This window comes from Chanodichthys erythropterus, chromosome 11 (genome assembly GCF_024489055.1).
Source record: "Chanodichthys erythropterus isolate Z2021 chromosome 11, ASM2448905v1, whole genome shotgun sequence".
Taxonomy (NCBI): Eukaryota; Metazoa; Chordata; class Actinopteri; order Cypriniformes; family Xenocyprididae; genus Chanodichthys; species Chanodichthys erythropterus.
Genome location: NC_090231.1, coordinates 39,041,656 through 39,065,046, shown reverse-complemented (window position 1 = coordinate 39,065,046; position 23,391 = coordinate 39,041,656). Strand labels below are relative to the sequence as shown.

The 23,391-nt window shown below is 40.7% G+C and overlaps 1 protein-coding gene and 1 long non-coding RNA gene across 3 annotated transcripts; one reads left to right on the top strand and one right to left on the bottom strand.

The window, feature by feature from the left end:
* Nucleotides 1–1,977: 1,977 nt before the first annotated feature.
* Nucleotides 1,978–5,141, bottom strand: LOC137030584 (uncharacterized). 2 transcript variants are annotated; one of them, XM_067400986.1, is made up of 3 exons: nt 3,173–5,141; nt 2,906–3,044; nt 1,978–2,499 (listed from the first exon to the last, which is right to left on the bottom strand). In XM_067400986.1, exon 1 carries the CDS (start codon nt 4,998–5,000, stop codon nt 3,636–3,638), a length of 1,365 nt encoding a protein of 454 aa, XP_067257087.1. In that variant the 5' UTR covers nt 5,001–5,141; the 3' UTR covers nt 1,978–2,499; nt 2,906–3,044; nt 3,173–3,635. The 2 variants fall into 2 exon arrangements, with proteins under 2 accessions (XP_067257087.1, XP_067257086.1); XM_067400985.1 differs by having other exon boundaries at nt 2,906–5,141.
* A 408-nt stretch (nt 5,142–5,549) lies between these two features.
* On the top strand, nt 5,550–8,688 carry LOC137030600 (uncharacterized). The gene is made up of 3 exons (XR_010896434.1): nt 5,550–6,814; nt 7,516–7,584; nt 7,991–8,688. It is a non-coding gene; the product is annotated as an uncharacterized lncRNA (long non-coding RNA).
* Nucleotides 8,689–23,391: the final 14,703 nt, after the last annotated feature.

Below are 23,391 nucleotides of genomic sequence, written 5' to 3'. Positions count from 1 at the left end.
TTTTTTGCGTTAAATCACATTGTTGTATTGTTTGGTTAATTTGCGTAGGCCTACGCCGTTTGATTTGAGACATATTTATGTTTGTTAATATTCTGAATCATTCATTCTTTTATTTTATCAGTCAATACAATCGGTGAATCTGATTAATGACTCTGGCGTCTTTACTCCTCTCCTAGTCCCTGGACATTAATTGGTAAATAATCCTCTAAGGTGATTTAGAACCGTAATAGTAACCAGTGCATAACACAGTCTTCAATACATTTGATGGTCCTTCGAGCCGGAGCCTATAACCACTTTAGTGATGATGTCCAGGCCTAGGGAGGAGACTTTGGAGCCAGATGTTGTACGTCCGCGTAGAACTACTAGACCACCATCGTATCTGCGCGATTATGATGTCAGTCATTCTCAAAAACATTTAGCGTTTGCAGATGAGCAGTCTGAAATGCTATCATGTATGCGTGAAATGAGGGAGGAAAATATGCGCTTAAGGCAAGATATGAAACGCATATCTGAACTGATTGCTAATTCTTCTGTGTTAGCTTCTCAGGGTTCATTGTCTGTGCAGCAACCTTTCAATGAAGATGTTGGGGTGTCATCCACACCAAAGTCTACTAGTATGCTGGCATCATTTCAGAATAATGAGAATCCTAGCCAGACTGAACATACTCCTTTGGTGCCACCAAGAGATGAATCGCTCCTCACAGCACATGACCGTGGCCGAGATCTCATTGAAGAGCTGACAGAGAGTTTAAAGAAAGTAGGTCGGTTGAGTGATAGTCAGTCTGGTTCAGGTATGTCGACTCCTTCATATAATGACCCTCATAACAGTAAGAGTGACTCACCACGATATGATCGTGTAAATGATGCTAATGTTCCTTTGAGGCAACATAGTCTGTCTGATTATTGTTATCGTCATACAGATGACTCTCCTTTTATGCAGTCTAGCATGCCAACTCGTGATGTTCATCGAACGGCAATCGATCCTTACCATCACCGTTTGAGTGACAGACACTTGCCAGAGTATGCTCTGAGGGATTGTTTTGATCATTCTCCATTTGATCGGAGGCAAGAGTACAGACAAGAGAGTAGACAGTTGCCACCCGACCGTTCTTACTATTCGCAGGGACGCTCTGAGCTTCCACATGCCTTGTATCCTTCATCCATGCAATATCGGGGGCCCACTCCTACAATCCCAGATTTCTGTCGGGATGATCCCCGGGAGTTTGCTCGTCTTAAGCTTGCATTAATTAACGTTCTTCCTGATGATGCTTCCGAGTCCTTTAAGTTTCAAATACTTATGGATCATCTTAAGCTGGAAGATGCCTTGCTTGTCGCTGACTCATATAGTCACAGCCGTACTCCCTTCAGTGACACCATGAGAGCGCTTACTGATATGTATGGGCAGCCGCATCAGTTGGCATTACAAAGGATTAGTAATCTGATGGATGGGCCCAATATCAGGAGCGGTGACGTGAAGTCTTTCAAGGCATTCGCCCTTCGCGTTCGAGCACTGGTTGGGATGTTAAACCAGTTAGGTAGCACAGGTTGGACTGAACTGAAATGTGGTTCACACGTTTCTCGTCTCTTAGCTAAGTTGCCGTACGACCTAAGAGCTAACTTCAAGAGATTCATTAATCCACTTCAGACACCTGTTCCAACACTACTTGATTTCGCTGACTGGTTGGAATATGAAGTACGCGTGCAGGTAGAGGGATCTCAATATGGTACCTATCCTGATCAGGAAAAATACAGCTCTCGCAAAGACAAGCGAACTGGCTTTGTGCCCCGAAAGCTGACTACCATTCTACATGGAGGAGAGCAGAAAGTAGTATCGGTAGAGAATCCAAAGCCCACACCCACAGATTCAGATAGGCTACATGAGAAGCCTAAGAAGTATTGTCCATTCTGTGACACGATTCATCACTACATGAATCAGTGCTATAATTTCAAACTTCTCTCTAAGGAGCAGATCGAAAGTTGGATTCGAGCAGGCAATAGGTGTTGGCGCTGCGGTCGAGGACATTCGTCAGCCAAATGTACGTTAAAAGCAAAATGCAAGCGATGTGACAGAAGGCATCTTGATGTCCTCCATGATGTCAATTCTAGTTCAGATGCAATGAGGAAAGGCATTATCAAGTCGTCTCAGAAAGGTACAAGTCCAATAGAGCCTGCTTCTCAGACCTTGTACTTGGCTTAACTTAAGCAGCACTTGCTTGCTACTTGCAGGTCGATCCGAGTAATCCTTCAGAATGGTGATAAGTCCCTTGAAACCTACGCTGTGCTAGACGACGGATCTGAGAGAACTATCCTGTTGTACGAAGCTGCTCAACGTCTAGGCCTTCAAGGTGAAGTCGAGAACTTGGCTCTGCGCACAGTGAGACAAGAGGTCCATACCATTCATGGAAGAGCTGTATGTAGCGGGTATATACTCACTCACTAATGGACCAGAGAAATACAATCAGAAGACTGCATGGTACGTAAAGGGAGGCGGCGGTGATACTGAGCAAAACGCAGAGACAAAAGGTAAGTTGAATCAAAAATAACTTTACTTTGAATATTCAGTTATTTCTTTTCCTTTCAGTATTTCTTTTTTTTTTTCTCTTCAACTCACAGAACAACAAACAAAAAGAGAAAATATACAATAAACTATATATATACCCTGGGTGCACCCTCTAAATTACTTTTAATTTACAGTAATCACAATCACAATCAATGTGAATACAAATGAAACCAAATCTCAGTGATATCACATATAACCCACACTGAAATCAGTGTCTAGTTTCAAAGTTTTTATCAATTGAAAGATTGATCAGTTTTAAAGTTTCTCAATTGTGCTACTGAAATGTTTCAGTCCCATAAAAAAAAAATACAAAGAACCAGTCTCTGGGTATGTGTTTTCTCTTACGTGTCTGAAGAAAAACAACGGAATGGAAAAATTGTCCTTTCCTCTAGGTTCGTGATCCTTTCAGGGTCGAAGTGGGAGGCTCGCCATCGATTAGGGAAATCCAACTTGGAAATTGTTCACACAGAAAAAAAAACCTGGCCTGATCACAGACCAGAATATGCATTCAATATTGTATATCAATAATGATCAACAATTATACATAACACAGGAAACAAATAAAATACTTCCATGAATGAAATCACTGTAAGTGACATTATATTCAAATACCTGTCCATTCACGTCTTTCTCTCTTTTCTCTTTCACAGGCACGCACAAAATGGCGTCAGCGAACGGCAGTGAACACTCAATACACCATGCGGTCTGATATAATCCACGAGTCAAAATCAACAATCATGCTGAATCGTCTAATATCTTGAGGTTGAGCTCTAATTTGTCCAGTTTATGTGAACCTTAAACATTATTAGGAATCGTATTTTTCACCATTTAACACACACACGTCTGATCAACTTTCTCCGTTGCTCCCCGTCTCTCATCTGAACTGTGCAACGCGATCCGTAGGAAAAGGGGCGGGGCTGACAATGCAACGCTCCGATTGGCCATTGCTCATTCCTTAACTTAATTCAGATATAAATATTTACATATATTTGTATATTTATAAAGAATTTCTGCCATATGAATAATCATATTCTATTTAAGCAATCTTATAATAAATAATACTAATCATAAACAATTATTTAACAAGGGTTACACTTTCCCCCCCTGAAATCATGCAAGTCCCTTTGCATGCTCTGAGTGGCTGATTAGTCACTACATTTGGTGAAGCATCAGGTAAATTGGAAAGGGGGCCTGTATTTTCAACACTATTGAGGGAGCTAACAAGGGCAGTACTTAACCCCTGGAACAAAGATTGAACAACATAAGACAGGGGGTTTCCAAGCTGAAAGTAGGTAAGTCTCTCAGGTTCCTCTCTCTGCCTACTAGAGCATCTGAGTGGAATATTTGCATTCTGTTTCCCCTCATTTCCTGGCTGTTGTTCTCCCTTTTCCACAGAAACAGTAGTTTTAGCAACGTTTGTCGCTTCAAATTCATCTTCACTTCGAACAGGTAGGTCCTTTTCTTTTTCAGTTTGGTCTTTTTCAGGTACATTATTTGTTTCAGAAACTCCTGAAGCATCAACAGGTGAGTATTCGTCGGGAGGATCAACAGGTGAGTGTTCATCGGGAGGATCAACAAGTGAGTATTCGTTGGGAGGATCAACAGGTGAGTATTTGTTGGGAGGATCAACAGGTAGGTGTTCAACTGGATGTCTTTGCACAGTATCATCATCTGGAGGTTCTTGGTTAGTTAAGTCAGCATCAGAAGAAATATCCACAGCTCCGTCTGACCTACCGATGTCATGGACCGCTGAGAACCGTACTGTTTCCACAACTGGAAAAACATCATACCTCCCATTAAGATCTTCATCCTCCGAGTCAGGGAATGGATTATCATCATCAGATGACTGAATACCAGGATTCTGGCGTGTCCTAGGTTTGGAGGTAGGCTTGGTCAAGGTAGGGCTTGAAATTTCTGGTGATGGCAAGAATCCACAAGGAAGCAAAAGGTCTCTGTGGAGCGTACGGAGAGGACCATCCTTTGTTTCAGGACGAACAGTGTAGACAGGTAAGTCTCCTGCTCGCTTTACTACCACGTACACCTCGGGCTCCCACTTGTCTGCTAATTTGTGCTTACCACGCAACCGAACGTTTCTCACCAGCACACGATCATTAACTTCCAAGGAGGAATTTGTCACATGTTTGTCAAACCTGATTTTGTTCCTTTCCGCACTCTTTAATGCTCTACGGGAAGCAAGCAAATAGCTTTCTTCCAGGTGAGACTTCAGATGTTTGACATATTCAGAATGGGATATCTGTGGACGGTCCTGGTATGGTAATCCAAAGGCAAGGTCGACAGGCAACCGAGGCTGGCGCCCAAACATCAATTCGTAGGGGGTGTACCCTGTAACTTCATGCTTTGTGCAATTATATGCATGAACTAATGGCTTGACAAAATCTCTCCAATGAGTTTTGTCTTTCTCATCCAATGTGCCAAGCATGTCTAGTAGAGTCCTATTGAAGCGTTCAACAGGGTTTCCCCTAGGATGGTAGGGTGTTGTTCGAAGTTTCTTAATGCCTGATATGTCACAAAGTTCTTTGATTGTGCGCGACTCAAAATCTGGGCCCTGGTCACTATGTAGGCGTTCAGGAAACCCATAATGCACAATAAAGTTCTCCCAAAGACACTTTGCTACTGTTCTCGCCTTTTGATTTGGTGTAGGGACTGCCATAGCATACTTAGTGAAAAAATCTGTGATCACTAAGATGTCCCTCGTGTTGCTCCGGTCTGGTTCCAACGAGAGAAAGTCCATACAGACTAATTGTAATGGTCTGGTGGCCTGGATGTTGACCAGCGGTGCTGCTTTTTGAGGTGAGGACTTTCTTCGCACACAACGACCACATGTCCTGACCTTTTGTTCCACTTCAGCTGCCATTTTTGGCCAGTAAAATCGGGATCTGGCCAGGTCCAGAGTTCTCTCCATCCCCATGTGACCCATACTGTCATGTAAACTACTCATCACAGAGGATCTTAGCTCTTCAGGGAGCACTAGCTGGTAAGTGATGGAATCATTGTCTTTCCGTCTTCTGTAGAGTACTCCGTCCTTTAACTCAAGACGATTCCACTCTTTTAAGAAAAAAAAAAAACCAGGAAGTTCTTTCCTTACTGCTGGTGAAGGTTTTTCTCCTGATTCCAAGTGTGACATCACCACTTGAAGAACTGGATCGGCCCTTTGTTTGTCACCTAGGTCTGAAAGGTGAGGTATAACAGGTAACCAATCAGAACTATCTTCTTGTTCATAACAGGTGGGTACAGCATTGGAATGGAGTGCAAGCGAGCTTATGAGAGCAATGCCTGGCCCGGCATCAGCTGACTGCTGAACGAGGTGCTTCTCACAGATGGCCCGAACTACCTCCGTGGTGCTGACAGAACCTTCTGCGTTGGAAAGCTGATGCTGTACGAATTGTTGTATCCTTTCATGCTCTTTTTGAGACAAAGGGTTTTCCGGAAATGGCTCTTGAGGTCGCCTTGAAAGACCATCAGCATCCACATTCAGTTTGCCTGCCCTATACTGCAGCTTAACACTCTGAGGTCTAAAAACGCGCCGGCGCGTTTTGCAGTTTTTTTTTCACATTGCAGCAAAACAGACTTAAAATACTCCGTCATTTTTTGTCATAGAGACATAAGTAATATATCAATTGAAACTATAGAATGTCTTCTTTTTTTTGTGTACACTCACAATCAAAATAAAACTTTGTGCTTTTTAAAAATAAATAAAATATACAGGGTGTGCTGTCCTGCCGTCTCCGTCTCTGCAAACATCGTTCTAAAACGTCACTAAAAGTAACTAAAATAGATGGCTTATACATGCTACATGGACATGAGAGATATGTCTTTGGAAAGCTTTAAGTGTCTACTTTTAAACAAAACAAATAAATTCTAAAACAAATATTCTCCCTTTATGTAATCAGTATAAAAGTAAAGAGAGGTACTGTTTCTCCTGTCTGACCTAATTATCTTTAATGTGTGCCCGCCCACGCGCAGAGCGCTCTATTCATAAGATAATGTGCTGAGGCGATTTATGCAAACTGTAAACGCCCCTAACAGCGTCTTAAAAAGCATCAAGTTTCATCAGATTCATTCGCTGTCCTTCGCGTTTGGAAGATGGCACACTACACAGGTGAGCAGGCTCTTCAGATGGTCCTGGACAGTGAGGAAGTTCACTCTTTCCTCGGAAGAAGAACACGACTCTGACGATGAACGTCTGCATTTTGAAGAGCGACTTGATCCAGCTGAAGATACAGTTTCTGATGAGTAAGTGATTTAGTTTTACTTAAATTATTTGACGTGTTTTTTTCTATATAAGCGTACATATATTTGCCTTATATTTACATCTATCTATATAACTATATATATAACTTTATCTCATAAAAACGCTTATAAATAGAATGCTTTTCTGTTGATATAGGGCCTACTTAAATTATTTATATAAGCGTACATCTATATTTGCCTTATATTTACTTCTATCTATCTATCTATCTATCTATCTATCTATATATATATATATATATATATATATATATATATATATATATATATATAAATGTATCTCATAAAAATGCTTATAAATAGAATGCTTTTCTGTTGATATACTCAAATTATTTGACGTGTTTTTTTTTTATATACAAGCGTACATCTATATTTGCCTTATATTTACATCTATCTATAAATATATATATAGCGTATCTAAGTACCGTATATGATAGGCGTGAATGTGCTAAAATATGCTTGGTTGTGAAATGCGCGAACATGTTGCTATTTGCTAAATGTGCTAACTGATATAGCAGACTGTAAACGTTTACACATTCGCACACTTTGTCCGGTAATGGCCAATTGACAGACATATACAGCATGCTTGTATACCTGTTACTTTCCTGTCAGTTATGCATAGCTAATGGTATGAGAGTATTATCTTATATGCTAATAATAACAGGGGTTTTTTTACATTTTTTTAGGAATGTGGATCCATCACTCTCACATTCACCTGCAATTCCCACTAGGAGGGCACGCAGCAACACAGTTGAGTAAGTACACTTTTACCCACTATATGGTAGGCCTATATTGAAATCTGTAAGATTTTTCATGTTTTTAAAATAAGTTTCGTCTGCTCACCAAGGCTGCATTTATTCAATTAAAAATACAGTAAAAACAGTAATATTGTGAAATATTATTACAATTTAAAATAACTGTTTTCTATTTGAATATATTTCACAAAGTCGTTTATTCTTGTGATGTCCAGCATCATTACTCCAGTCTTCAGTGTCGCATGATCCTTCAGAAATCATTCTAATATGATGATTTGCAGCTCAAGAAACATTTATTGTTTACAATTGTTCAGAAATGTTTCATAAGTAGCAAATCATCATATTTGATGATAATATTTGATGATAATATTAATAAGATTCATATTTGATGATAATATATTTGCAGAGCTCTGTGGTGTGTCGTCACAGAAAGCAGCTCCAAAACGGACCAAAAGTGACCATGTACCGGTTCCAGGAGCAGAGCTGACATCAGATGCAAGGAATAATGCCACCGCTGGTCATCGGAACTGCATGCTTTGCAAAGTACAGCTTGGTAAAAGGCAAGACACACCTTGGAAATGCCAGGCATGTGACATTTACTTGTGTCTTCAGTTGAACTGTTTTCAAAAATGGCACACAGATGTGTGACTGTTCAGATTCTCTGTTCACCACCTCTCACTGACCATTGGGCTGCAAAGATTATCTATATGTGATCAAGCAGGTTATGTATAGGGTGTAAAAGTGGGCTTTTTTTTATAAACCTTACCTTTATTTGCCTGTATACACAAAAAATGTGCCTTTGACCCTAGTTTATATGTGGATTATATTGTTAACTTTATTTTAAATAAAAAAGAAAAAAAACAATGATATGTCTTGTCTTTGCATTTTCTTAGTTGACTCAGTCACATTCCTGACTGAATGGCTCATTATGCGGCTCATTAGGGGCAGGGTCTTAATCTCCCCAGGTGTAAATCACTTCATTATTCATGAAGAGTCACACCTCTTCGCATATGGCCTACCTAAACAAAAAGTGTCTTAGAAATTTAAAATCAATACAATGTTTTATGTGTCAGAGTAGGGAGGATCATTTCCACATCATTTTGAAGCAAAAACTCTACACTAAAATATACAATTCTCAAAAGTCTTGTGAAAAAACATTTAGTATGCATTTTTAGGTATTGTTTCAGTTACTTTTTTTTTTTTTTTTTTCAATAACCACGCATAAACATTATTCCTTTAAAAACACAAACATGTACATACATGTTCCTCACATATTATGGTAGCCTAGTTTGTGCTGAATACAGTGTAATGACACTTTTGTCATTAATATGTTTATAACCAACTGATAAAAGCACAAATGTCAGGGCATGTCAAAACTTCTCCAGGGCCCAAAATCAGCCTCAGACTCCAGAGGGTTAAATGAAAAAGTGGACAGAGCTGCTAGCCAGCGATAACTTGTAGCATCTAATCTTGCGGTGGTAAGAACATGAGTGAGAGGATTGCTATCAGTGATGACAGTGAATTGGCTGCCATAAAGGTAATCACTAAACTTTTCAGTTACTGCCCATTTAAGGGCAAGAAATTCTAGTTTGTGAGCAGGATACCTTGACTCACTGTGTGACAGCCCTCTGCTCGCAAATGCAATTGCACGCATCTGCCCACCTTGCTCCTGATACAGTGCAGCTCCCAACCCCTTGGTGCTGGCATCTGTATGAAGAAAGTAGGGGAGTTTGGGGTCAGCAAAACCAAGGATAGGTGCACTAGTAAGCTTCTCAATGATGGACTGGAAAGCTTCCTCACAAAAGGATGTCCAACAACCCCCAAAAGGCTCCTTAGGATTGTAGTACGGTCCCTTTTTATCACTCCTTTTACTACTTTTCCTTAATGGTGGATACCCTGAGGTGAGGTCATTGAGTGGTTTCACGATCCTCGAATAATCCTTAATAAACCGGCGATAATAGCCTGAGAAGCCCAAAAATGACCTCAGTTCTTTAAGATTCTTGGGACTCGGCCAGGTTTTTAAGGCTTGGATCTTTTCCGGGTCAGTCTCTACCCCATGCTCCGACACAATATGTCCCAGATAACGAACAGAGGTTTGGAAAAATTTACATTTTTCCAGAGAAAGTTTCAGCCCGTACTCTTTGAGGCGATGTAGAACATTGAGTAGTCGTCTCTCATGCTCCTCTGGGGTGTCAGAGAATATTATTAGGTCGTCCAAAAAGACCAGTACTTCTTTCAGATTAATGTCCCCCATACATTTCTCCATTAATCTTTGAAAAGTACTTGGTGCGTTGGTGACACCTTGGGGCATACGATTGAATTCCCAAAACCCCAGTGGGCAAACAAAGGCAGTTTTGGGCTTGTCAGACTCCTCAACTTCTATCTGGTAGTATCCAGATTTCAAATCAAGTACGGAAAACCATCTGGAACCTGTCAGAGCTGAAAAAGTTTCCTCAAGATTGGGAAGGGCGTACGCGTCTTTTACCGTCTGGAGGTTTAACTTTCTATAATCTATACATAGTCGCACATCCCCGTTCTTCTTTCTCACCACCACTATGGGTGAGGAAAAGGGTGATTCAGACTCTCGAATGACTCCACTCACAAGAAGGTCACGCAAATGCTTGCGGACAGCCTCAACATCTTGTGGGTGGATTGGCCGTGCTCTTTGTTTAAAAGGAGTCTCGTCATTAAGGTTTATGCGATGTTTCACCTTTTGGGTGTGTCCGAAGTCTAAGTCATGCTGACTGAAAACTTCAGGCATTTCTCTGAGCTTTTTAGTGATACGGTCCTTCCATTCTTGTGGTAGTGGTGAATTGCCAAAATTTAAAGTGAAATCAAGCTCCTGCACAGGTAAGTGTTTATTTTGTGAAGGGGTGATTGGCGGAGGGAGTACAGAGTCAACCACATGAAGCTCAGCTATTGTGCACCTTGGCGGGATTGCTATATCATGTTCAGTTTCATTCGTAAGCACCACTGGTAAGCGGTAAGATTGGGTTTTAGGAAAGGTAAGTAGGCAGCGTTTGACAAATACCCCACCAGGCAAAGAGGAATTAGATGGATGCTCTACCATGACACACTTATCAACCCCACAGGGCACTGCAAGGGAACCTTCCACAACTACAGTCTGACCTGCAGCCATGACCTCAGGTACTTTACTCCTCAACCGCACATGACCAAGAATGCCACTTGTGTTTTGTTTATGTCTCGTCTCGAGTGTCCTCAGAACCACTCTGTAACCAAATGAAGATGGTTGAAACATTGGGGAATTCATGTTCAAATGTTGCTCGTAGAGAACATCCAAGGTATTTGTGCCTATTAGAATCAAAGGCTGATTGTGAGGGTTCACATCAGGAACTACTAGGGCTACAGTAGGTACTTCAACACTCACACCCAGAAACTCCTCTGGAAAGGTAATGTCCACTTCTACAAAGCCTTCATATGGGACAGAAAGGCCATTGGCACCTTCTACTTCCAAGATGTCATTGACAGAGTTAAGGGGATATTCAGAGAGGTGCTGCTCATAAAAGGACTTGGGGACGGTTGTAACTTGTGACCCAGTGTCCAATAAACAATGACACTTTTCACCAGCTATGCTGATTTCTGCAATGCATCTAGCACCCACCAAACCCTTTGGCAGGTTAATGCTTCGCTTCCTAGAAGATTGACATTTGTTTGAGATACATTTAACAGCGGGACGGTTTGATTTCAATTCAGCCCCCATCTGTCCCTCAACAAGGGCTGGCTCTAGTTTAAATCAGGGTTGGGGGTGGAGTTCTGAGAGTCCCACTGAAGCTGCTTCTCTCTTAGAAGTTTACGTTTGGTAGTGACAAGTGCAGGGTTAGGTTCGGAAGTGCAAGAAGATGCAACGTGGCCATCCTCCCCACAAGAAAAACAGTACCATGGCCTCGGCCTGCCTGTTGGTTTCTTACTAAGTGGAGTCACACTTGCAGCACCAACAGTTCCTGTCTTCTTTTTGTCCTGTTTATTTACTGCTTCTTGCATTGAGAAGTTCTTATGAGTTTTTGGCTTGGCCGTGAAACTGGCTAACTGACTTTGGAGCTTAGCTATTTGCTTCTTGAGCTCTTGTGTTTCAGTTGTAAGTGTAGCCACATTTGAAGTTTCTCTTTGCTCCATTTCAGCAGAGACCCACGTTCGTTGGGAATGTATCAGGGCTCTCTGTTTAGAAGACCCAAGATGTTGTTTCATACGAGTGACCTTCGCTGTATGTTTGTCTTCTTCCGTACGTAACATGAGCAGAAGCTGCGCAAAAGAAGGAGGATGGTTGCGCTTTTGCTCAAGCTGCAGATCAGTAATTAAATCATTATCCCAGCAGCCTCTACAAAACTGCTTGAGGAGGTGCCTGTCTGCCTCTTCAGGAGTGATTCCACCTCTTTTGATAGTCACCCTCAAGGCTGTCTGCGATCTATACAGGTAAGCGGATGGTTTCTCTCCGGCGTCCTGTAAGGTATTCATAAATCTTGCAAGGAGTTCATCCCCATCCTCGACAATTCCAAAAGCAGAATCCAGCAACTGAAGGTAAGCTGAGGAGGGAGCTTCAGGGTTTAGATGTTTTATAACATCAGCTGCAGGTGGCAAGAGACTGTCCACTATCTTCCTGGACACATGCAGATCAGATAAGCCAGGGTCTTTTAGAACAAGCTCCACACTGGAGCGCCAAGTATCATAATCAACCTCGTTACCAGGTCTGGGACATTTACCGGAGAATACTCGGAGTCGGGATTGTACAGGCCCCTGGGCAGCCACTTCACCACTCCTCACAACGTGTTCAACTATGAGTTTCTGGACTTCAGGTGGATTGAGTACCTGTTGAGAGGTAAAGAGGGGTGGCCCATTCGATTTAATAGGCGTATACTGTGACTGGGGTTCATCTACCTGACTTGGCTTAACAGGTGCTGCACCAACGCCCTCGTCAGGGAGTGCTGGGGATGGTGGCTCATTTGGGTTTCCATCTCCAGCTGCAAGATCAGTGGACACTGGTGTAAGTTCTGCACTCATTTGAGATAGCATCTGGCTTAAAACTGCTTCAAAATTGGTTCCACTCAATTTTGCAATCTCTTTCAATCCTTCCAGGTAGGATTTAGTGACGCTACTGCCCAACTGCTGTGTAAAGACGCTAGACAATGCCCTCACGTGGTAAGTGATATTTGGATCACTGGAGAGCCGGTGAGTATAAGGCAGCTGGTCTTCAAGAGATTGTAAAGCTTGACCACTGTTATATTCAATTATTGTGCTCTGGTAAAACTCTGACTCTTTGTCGCTAATGAGAAGCGTTCTGGCAAAAGAACCATATCTTTTCAGAAGGTCAATTAATTCTTCATCACACTCGCTGTTAGTTAAGCCACTAACAATCAGAGAGTTTGGAACTTTAATGCCCTCTGCCCCAACTATATCCATTTTTTTTTTTTTTTAAAGAGTCACAAGGTGAAAATTTAATTGTTCAAAATCACAATTGCTAATACTCAGCAACAGCGTCACCTCCTGGCTGGCTCGCCACAATTGTAGCGGGTATTTACTCACTCACTAATGGACCAGAGAAATACAATCAGAAGACTGCATGGTACGTAAAGGGAGGTGGCGGTGATACTGAGCAAAACGCAGAGACAAAAGGTAAGTTGAATCAAAAATAACTTTACTTTGAATATTCAGTTATTTCTTTTCCTTTCAGTATTTCTTTTTTTTTTTTCTCTTCAACTCACAGAACAACAAACAAAAAGAGAAAATATACAATAAACTATATATATACCCTGGGTGCACCCTCTAAATTACTTTTAATTTACAGTAATCACAATCACAATCAATGTGAATACAAATGAAACCAAATCTCAGTGATATCACATATAACCCACACTGAAATCAGTGTCTAGTTTCAAAGTTTTTATCAATTGAAAGATTGATCAGTTTTAAAGTTTCTCAATTGTGCTACTGAAATGTTTCAGTCCCATAAAAAAAAAATACAAAGAACCAGTCTCTGGGTATGTGTTTTCTCTTACGTGTCTGAAGAAAAACAACGGAATGGAAAAATTGTCCTTTCCTCTAGGTTCGTGATCCTTTCAGGGTCGAAGTGGGAGGCTCGCCATCGATTAGGGAAATCCAACTTGGAAATTGTTCACACAGAAAAAAAAACCTGGCCTGATCACAGACCAGAATATGCATTCAATATTGTATATCAATAATGATCAACAATTATACATAACACAGGAAACAAATAAAATACTTCCATGAATGAAATCACTGTAAGTGACATTATATTCAAATACCTGTCCATTCACGTCTTTCTCTCTTTTCTCTTTCACAGGCACGCACAAAATGGCGTCAGCGAACGGCAGTGAACACTCAATACACCATGCGGTCTGATATAATCCACGAGTCAAAATCAACAATCATGCTGAATCGTCTAATATCTTGAGGTTGAGCTCTAATTTGTCCAGTTTATGTGAACCTTAAACATTATTAGGAATCGTATTTTTCACCATTTAACACACACACGTCTGATCAACTTTCTCCGTTGCTCCCCGTCTCTCATCTGAACTGTGCAACGCGATCCGTAGGAAAAGGGGCGGGGCTGACAATGCAACGCTCCGATTGGCCATTGCTCATTCCTTAACTTAATTCAGATATAAATATTTACATATATTTGTATATTTATAAAGAATTTCTGCCATATGAATAATCATATTCTATTTAAGCAATCTTATAATAAATAATACTAATCATAAACAATTATTTAACAAGGGTTACATGTATCCTTCTCCATAGCACCTGCTTCAGATCCTGAGAGATTTTACTCTGTCAAGGGTGCATTCACAGCAAAAGAGCTAGCCCTGGTTCAGCATACTTACCCCATCTCTGACTTGCAAAAGAGATATCGCCATCTCTGTGATTTACCTTTGCATGAAATCCATGAAGCGCAGCCTTTGGTGCTCATTGGCTCCGATTATCCTCACTTGATCACCCCTGTGGAGCCAGTGAGGTTGGGTCCCCCTGGAGGCCCTGCAGCGGTTCATACAAAGCTTGGCTGGACTTTACAGGGCCCATCAAGTCTCCTTAAGCCTCACTTACAGCCTCAAGAATGTCTGTTCATTTCCTGTCTTTCTCCTGAAACTGAGCTTCTCCGTCAGGTTGAAAACCTTTGGAAGCTGGATATTCTTCCTTATCGATCAGAGAAAGCAGTCAGTCGATCTCGACAGGATGCAGAAGCTATTCACCTTCTAGAGGAGAAAACCATCAGGATTGATGTGAATGGTGTCAAAAGATACGCCACACCCCTTCTCTGGAAAGAGTCTCCTCCTCCTCTGAACGCACCCAAGGAGGCGGTCATGGCCCTGTTACGCAGCACGGAACGGAGACTAACTAGAGAGCCTAGTATGGCTGAGTCTTATGAATCAGAGATTCAAAAACTGCTGCTTGCGGGTTACGTCACTCCATTGACATCTGCAGAGTGTGATCCGAGTTCCAAGTCGTGGTACATACCACATCATATGGTTCATCACAATGCAAAGAACCGTATTGTTTTCAATTGTTCTTTCGAATACCAGGGTCAATCTCTGAATGACCATCTTTTGCCCGGTCCTACCTTAAGTTCCAGCTTGTTGGGGGTTCTCCTCCGTTTTCGTGAACATCCCGTTGCTATCTGCAGTGACGTGAAGGGCATGTTCCATCAAGTCCGCCTCCTTGATGAAGATAAACCATTCCTTCGCTTTCTGTGGCGGCATGGGAAGACATCCGAACCTGCTGTCGTGTATCAGTGGCAAGTTCTGCCATTTGGCACTGCGTGTAGCCCTTGTTGTGCTACTTACGCACTTCAGTCTCATGCAAAGGTGGATCTTGAGGCTACTGATGAAGTTCGTCAAACGGTTGAGCGTAGCTTCTATGTCGACAATTGTCTCAAGAGTGTCCCAACTGAAGCTCAGGCTGTGCAACTGGTAAACCGATTGCAGTGTCATCTGATGGAGGGTGGATTTGAACTGAGGCAATGGTCCAGTAACATCCCTGATGTTATTCGCCACTTTCCTGCTGAGTTAAAGTCAAAGAGTAGCGAAATTTGGCTCCGTCAAGAAATGACCAACCCCCAGGAGAATGCCCTTGGATTGATATGGCAGTGTAGATCAGACACATTGGTATACAAACCTTATCAGAGAGAAGAGGGTGAAATTACCATGCGGAACATCTATCGCACCCTAGCCAAGCTTTACGACCCCCTTGGGTATCTCATTCCGTATACCACAAGAGCCAAGATTGTCGTGCAATTGTTGTGGGACAAGAGACGAGAATGGGATGACCCTAATCTACCGCTGGGTCTACTAGACATTTGGCATCAGTGGGAGAGCGAGCTCCCACAATTGTCTCAAATCCATCTACCAAGATGCTACAGTGCCAGCCTTCAGTATCCCGTTAAGAGCCGCAGTGTCCATGTGTTTTGTGATGCTTCCGAAAAAGCATATGGCTCTGTAGCATACTTGTGCTCTGAAGACGATCAAGGTAATATGCAGGTTTCCTTCCTGGCGGCAAGGTCACGAGTCGCTCCAAGGAAACAGATCTCCATCGCTCGTTTGGAGCTTTGTGCTGCATTGACCGGAGCGCAGCTAGGAGATGTCTTGAAGAAAGAGTTGACTCTAGATATCCACCAATTTGTGTATTGGTCTGACTCAACTACAGTTCTTACCTGGCTGCAGTCTGACTCGTGCAGATACCGAGTATTCGTAGGAGTTAGAGTCACGGAAATTCAGGAGTTGTCTGACCCTGGAGCTTGGCACTATGTTGATTCAGCAGCCAATCCTGCTGATGATATCACGCGTGGGTTGTCATTGGTTCAGTTAGCGGCAGAAACGCGATGGAAACAAGGGCCAGACTTCTTGATGCAGCCTAGTAGCTGTTGGCCAAAGGCACCACAAGGTCAAGTTCCCGAAGAAAGTCAGGAACTTAAGAAATCTGTGTTTTGTGGATCAGTGAATGACGCTGAATTGCAAGTTGAGCCTGAAGCTTATCAGTTCAGTAGCTATCCTGAATTTTTGGAGGCTACAGCTCGATCCCTTCACGGGGCGGCTGTTTCACTGAGTGCAGATGAGTTTCAGAAGGCAGAATTATCAATCTTTAGACAATGTCAAATGCATGATTTCCCAGAGGAATTTGCTCTGCTTAAAGATGGAAAGGCCATTCCTGCACATAGCCGACTTAAGCTCGCTCCTGAGTATGACCGAGAATTGGATTTGATCAGAGTAGGAGGACGACTTCGTAGGTGCCATGACTTGAGTGAAGAAGTTCTACACCCTATAGTTCTGTCTCCAAATCATCCTGTAGTGAAGCTCCTAATCAAGCATTATGATGCACAACTGCACCACCCAGGAGCTGGAAGGGTATTCGCTGAGTTACGCCGCAAGTTTTGGATTCTGCGAGGAAGAGAGGCGATTAAAAGACATCAACACAGTTGTCTTGACTGTAATAAGTGGAGAGGCAAGCCTATGGTTCCGAAAATGGCAGACCTACCTTCATCAAGTTTGAGATTATTCAAACCCCCCTTTTATTCTACGGGGATGGACTGTTTTGGACCACTTATGGTAAAGGTGGGCCGTCGCACAGAGAAAAGATGGGGTATTGTTTACAAATGCCTCACTACTCGAGCTGTGCATCTTGATCTGCTGTATCACATGGATGGCGATTCCTTCTTGATGTCTCTTAGACGTTTCATTGCTCGAAGAGGAAAGCCATACAAGATCCTCTCCGATCAGGGAACAAATTTCAAGGGTGGAGCTAAGGAGCTAGAGCAAACATTCCAACAGATCCAACCAAGCCTTAGAGATCAGTTAGCAAAAGAACAAATCAGATTCCAGTTCAATCCTCCCAGTGCACCTCATTTTGGTGGATCTTGGGAAAGAGAAGTGAGGTCGGTGAAGACAGCCTTAAGAACCACCTTAGGTGCTCAGACCGTTACTGAGGAGGTATTAAGAACAGTCTTGATTGAGGTCGAGAATATACTGAATTCCAGACCTCTGGGTTATGTCTCTAGCGACGTAGCAGATCCAGACCCAGTAACGCCAAATTCCTTGCTGATGGGGCGGCCAGACTCCTCTCTACCTCAGGTTGTCTATTCAGATTCTGAATTACTCAGCAAGAAAAGGTGGAGATATAGTCAGGTTCTTAGCGACCATTTTTGGAAGCATTTTGTTCATGACTTCCTGCCCACTTTGCAGTCACGACAGAAATGGCACCGTGAGAGGCAGAACATTGCAGTTGGTACCATAGTACTCATTGTTGATGAACAGCTTCCAAGAGCACTGTGGAAAGTTGGCACTGTTACCTCTGTCATTCCCAGTTCAGATGGTAGAGTCAGAACCGCAGTTGTCAAGGTTAAAGATCAAACATACACAAGACCAGTAGCTAAGTTGATTGAATTGCCAGCCTTACCCCCAGACACAGACAGTTCATCATAGACATTACTAAGGTCAAATTTGCATACCAAATTTGGGGGCGGCTGTGCAAAAGGCCATGTTCAAGTAAAATTGATGTTATTATAATAGTTGCACAGTGCTCTGTTTTAGTACTGCATCTGCTGAGTAGGCGGAGTTTAATTGAAAGTCTCGCGAGTTCAGCGAATAATAGCGCGAGATCAGATACACGGCAATGGAGAACGAGATGGAAGAAATGCGGTGCGTGTCAATACTGTAAATAAATGGTTTAGTGCGGATTTATAGACATTCAGTTATAAATCCTCTATAGAGCACTCATATTGGGAGCAGTTTAGTATTTTCAGATGTGATGGGCAGCCGATGTTGTGTGATCGCTCCAGAGACATGTGGAATTGCATGGTGAATACCATCGCGTGCGTCACTGCCGACTGTAAGTGTTTGTTTCACTATTCAGTTTAATAATCATTGTCTTGACGTGATATTAGTTGCATCAATAAGACATTTATTCAGTTGTAAAGGATCAGCTGCTATATTGTACATTTATCACACGTTTGTGATGTCTCGTATGTTCACTCGTGTGAAACGATAATGACGCAGCACTTTGTTATATATATCATATCAGAGAACTAATTGAGTTTTTATTGTTTATTTGTAGAACCACGTTCATCCACGTTTGTCCAGCTGACAGCGCTTATCACACACACCCATCACGCACACAGAACACCGCAGCACACGAAGCATCTGTCAATACTGCATCACATCAAGCCTCTCAGGACCAGATGAGAATATGTAACCATCTGTTCGGGTATCAATGTGACGGCATCACGTGTGAGGATCGACGATTGAGAAGATCTGCACCCTCCTTTCATTGAATGGACTTTTCTGGAACAATTGGGACTTTTAGAGACTGATTACTCTTATTTTCAACTTCATTGCCTGATCTCACCATCATAATTGTATTTTTTGCGTTAAATCACATTGTTGTATTGTTTGGTTAATTTGCGTAGGCCTACGCCGTTTGATTTGAGACATATTTATGTTTGTTAATATTCTGAATCATTCATTCTTTTATTTTATCAGTCAATACAATCGGTGAATCTGATTAATGACTCTGGCGTCTTTACTCCTCTCCTAGTCCCTGGACATTAATTGGTAAATAATCCTCTAAGGTGATTTAGAACCGTAATAGTAACCAGTGCATAACACAGTCTTCAATACAGTTAGGGTAGTCCAGTTGCAGGGCATAAATCAGTCAGAAAAAAGGACACAGAAGTCCTGAGGTTGGTCGGTTCATCCATCACCAAACATCCTTCCAGGACGATCTTCACTCATGATGGGTTTAGCTGAGCACTTTATAGTTCAACGCAGACGATTCTCACTGAAGTTTGCCTGTATGAATCCTTGTCAGCTGCAACCTAGTAGAGGAAGACAAAGATCGACAAAGACATTATCATATAATAATGCATCAGATAATGGTATTGTCAAATACTCCATGCATCAATACATACCTGGTTTACTGTAGAAAGAGCTGGCCATTGAAGGCTGGAGTCAGGCTCGTCGTTGACAACTTTTCTGTGAGGAGCAAACATTAAAGTTAAAGTCTTGATTATGGCACTTGATTTTATGGTTTACATGTAATTGTTCACCGTGCAGTATGCAGATTAATAAAATAATCAGCCAAAGAACAGGTCTCAGTAAACCCACATGACATACAGCTGATAATGGGGTTTTGGTGAAGGCTGTATAAGTGTACATATTGTGCATAACGTGTGATATAAATGTACATATGTTCCAGTAAACAAGGAAATTGTTCTGTTCTTGTATAACTTCATTGTTTGAGCCTATAATGTTTAAATAGCTGAGCTTTTTCACAGTTATAAGGGCAATACTTACACTTCTAATCCAAAGCATCGCTTCTTGACCTTCAACACAAAATAGTCTGTTGTTAAGAAAGCTATGAACCTAGATAAAACAGTATATCCATCGGTTTTTGTTGTCAACTCGTCAATTAACTTTAACTTAATCTTTCAATCAATAGCCGTGTCTAAATAAAACACGGTCGTTAAATTATTGCACTCACCATTTTCGCGCTTCATCCTCCCTCTTCTGCTGGGAGCGCGGGTGCGGGTGCGGGCGTGGTGTTCGCCGACAGCCAGAGGTTCAAACTAAGTTTACACGCCCAACAACAGCTCCTCGTGTGAAAAAGAAACAAACGACGAAATAACGCGCGTCAAACTCGCCGATCAGGGGTTCATGCACGGTGATCCACCGCACGCGAGAGAACACTAGCTAGCCGGAGAAAACAGTTCCGTCGTTTAAACTTTAACAAACGATTTTCACTGCTCACAAACAGTCTCTCAGGGGGGGAAACGATAAAAAGGCAAATGTTTGGAAAAAAAATATGTCTGTAGAACTTGCCAAAACAAATGTTCCAACTTCTCATCAACAGCTCCTTGAATTCACACACACCAGGACAAAATGGCCTCATTACCTGCCGTAAACCAATGTGTAAGAGGCGTGGTCAGGAGAAAAACTTAATAATTTAAGTGCATTTAACTTAAATTTATTAAAACATTCTAATTACATCCACAATTTAGTAGAATATACTTATATTTTATAAGTAATGCAATCAAACTTAAATATTTTAAGTATATTGTAATTACATAGTTTAAGTAAATGTAAAATCCGGGCTAAGAGTGTTCCAGAGATCGCTAACCATGGCTATAACATGCAGATATACACTTTTGAGGATAACAAATACACGATAGCGACGGTGTATACATGTATTGCCTCAGAATTTGCGCCTGAATAGCACTCGCTCCATGGGCGTGGCCGCATTAGCGGATAATGAGCTGACTCGCAAATTACTTGAATCTCTCTAATTTCACGCAGATTACATAAACAGATAATTTTTTGTTTTTGCTTGGACTTGGACCACGAATTTAAAGCCTGACGTTTCAACGTTTCTTTAGACATAAGTCTCATTTTTTTTTTTGTGATTAGTATTCACTAAGTTACAGTTTATTTTCTGAGAACTATCAGACTTCGTTCTGAGGGAGATGAGAGATCACGCATCATGTTAGTTTTCTTCATTTTGCAAAAAGCACAACATTTTGTTTTTACTTTGAGTATACACAAATAAATTTGAATGGTGTATAACTCTTAACTGAATATGCAAAATTGATGGAGTATTTGAGTCTCTTTCGTACTGATAAGAACAAAAGCAAGGTGGTATCGCCGGCACGACCAGCCAGACCTCTGAATATTAAATAAAATGTGAATGTGCGGCAACTTCCTTAAAGAAATGTAATGATGTTAAACATTCAATCACCCTTAAACAGTAACACGTTGACAGCGTTACTACTTTGAATATTAATTACGAATTTTTACTACAATTTTTAGGGGCCATTTTTGGGTAACAGCCCCTAGATGGCACTCCGGTAGTGCGGCCGCCATTATGGGCTGAAAATACTAACTGGACCATAGAAGTCTTCACATCTTACGCACCCAAAATCGGCGAATTTCACTGCCAAATCAGAAGCACAATAGAACAGTTTTTTTTATTTAAGTCACCATTAAATTTTATGGCTCCTACAGTAAATGTTGTATTTTCTATGTTTTATTTTACCAGTTGTGGAATCCATCCATTCAACCATCTGAGGTAACGTAGTTAGCCTACTTTATTCCATTTTATGCAACTTTACACATTTATTAATAGTCAATTAATAATTAATACATTTAAGATCATCAGGTTTGCGACCTAGTGGAGTAATAGTAATAATATCTCTGAATACATGATGCAGTTCAAGATGAGCATTTCTGGTTAAAATGTATATATTTATTTTTTTTTATTTTTATTTTTTTAGAAAATGAGTGATTGTTTCTCTAGATAAGACCATTATTTCTAATCTGGGATCGTGTAGAACAATTTGAAGCTGCACTGAAACTAATTTTGACCTTCAACTGTTTGGTGCCCATTGAAACTATATGGAGAATAATCCTGGAATGTTTCCATCAAAAACCTTAATTTCTTTTCTACTGAAGAAAGAACTACCCAAACTGCTAAACAAGAGATTGGAGATTAAAATAATATCAGATTTGTCTAATTTTAAATAAACACAAAAAAAAAAAAAAAAAAAAAAAAAAAATAGATGAAAAATTAACTTAATACATATACTTTTGCTATGGTTAAATAAATATTCAGTGATATCTCCCAAAGATTTCTGAATTTTGGCTTAATTTTTTCTTTATATATTGTCGATATGGCAACTAGTAAATACGCTAAGTTTCTTCATGCTAGCATGTGTGGAAGTATTTAAACCATTTGTGTTACAACTAACCCAGCGTTAGTTTGTGACCCGCGCTCCCCTACTCCCTATAAATAAATCGAAAGGAGAAACTACGAGCGTACAACGTCGTAGTTCTTCTGTTGTCTATTAAGTCATGAAATAACCAAAAAGGTTATTTCAATAACCAAAATGTGTATTATATGTATATATATATATATATATATATATATATATATATATATATGCGTCACATGTCTCTCAATATAAATTTTTAGAGTCATTAATAACGTAAGTTATTATATCTTATAATAATAAGTTATTAAGTCATAACTAAAATATTCTGGTACAATATTAGACAAACTATATCATTTTTTAATGCATAAATACATGTGAGAACTATGCATTTGTACTAGAAGATGCTAATTTTGCGTTAATCTATAAAGAAAACAAACAAAAATGTATCACATTTAAATGCTTAAATTTAAATACCCTCACCGGCGGAGAAATAAATGTAAATTAAACACAGGACACGGAGCTGCTGCTGCTTCACCATCAGTCTGTGTATTGTTTGAGCGGCGCGCCCCTCCCCCCCTCAGGTGAACACTTCCCAAGGCAGACAAAAATAATATACAAATCGATCGTCAGACAAAAATAATACACAAATGTAAAATACATTATAAAAAAAAAAACAAAAAACATTAAATGTCAAATATTTATTGTCTATTAATTTTGTAACCACCACACATAATTAATTTTACATTCTGGCATTTATGTGCGGTTGACTTCCAATTCCGCATCAGCAAATGGGAATTCAAAACAGAACACATTTTTTTTTTTCCCTTTGTACTGAGTTTAATTTAGGTATGACAGAACTGTTGCAATTATTTATTTTGACAATATAGAAAGTTAAACATTTAGTGTTTACTTTTTTGGTTCGTTTTTGAATTGTTGAAGTTCATTGATTATACATAAAATTCAATGCTTGCAAGTGAGGAATGAAAAAAAAAGGGTCAAATTCAGCATTCCATGATCTAATTCACTATCTCAATTACAATTAAGTACAAATTAACTGTTTTCAGTTGTGTTGTATAGGC

Excerpts from the sequence above, each read along its gene's own strand:
- LOC137030584 (XM_067400985.1), bottom strand. The coding sequence starts at position 5,000 with ATGCTTGGCACATTGGATGAGAAAGACAAAACTCATTGGAGAGATTTT.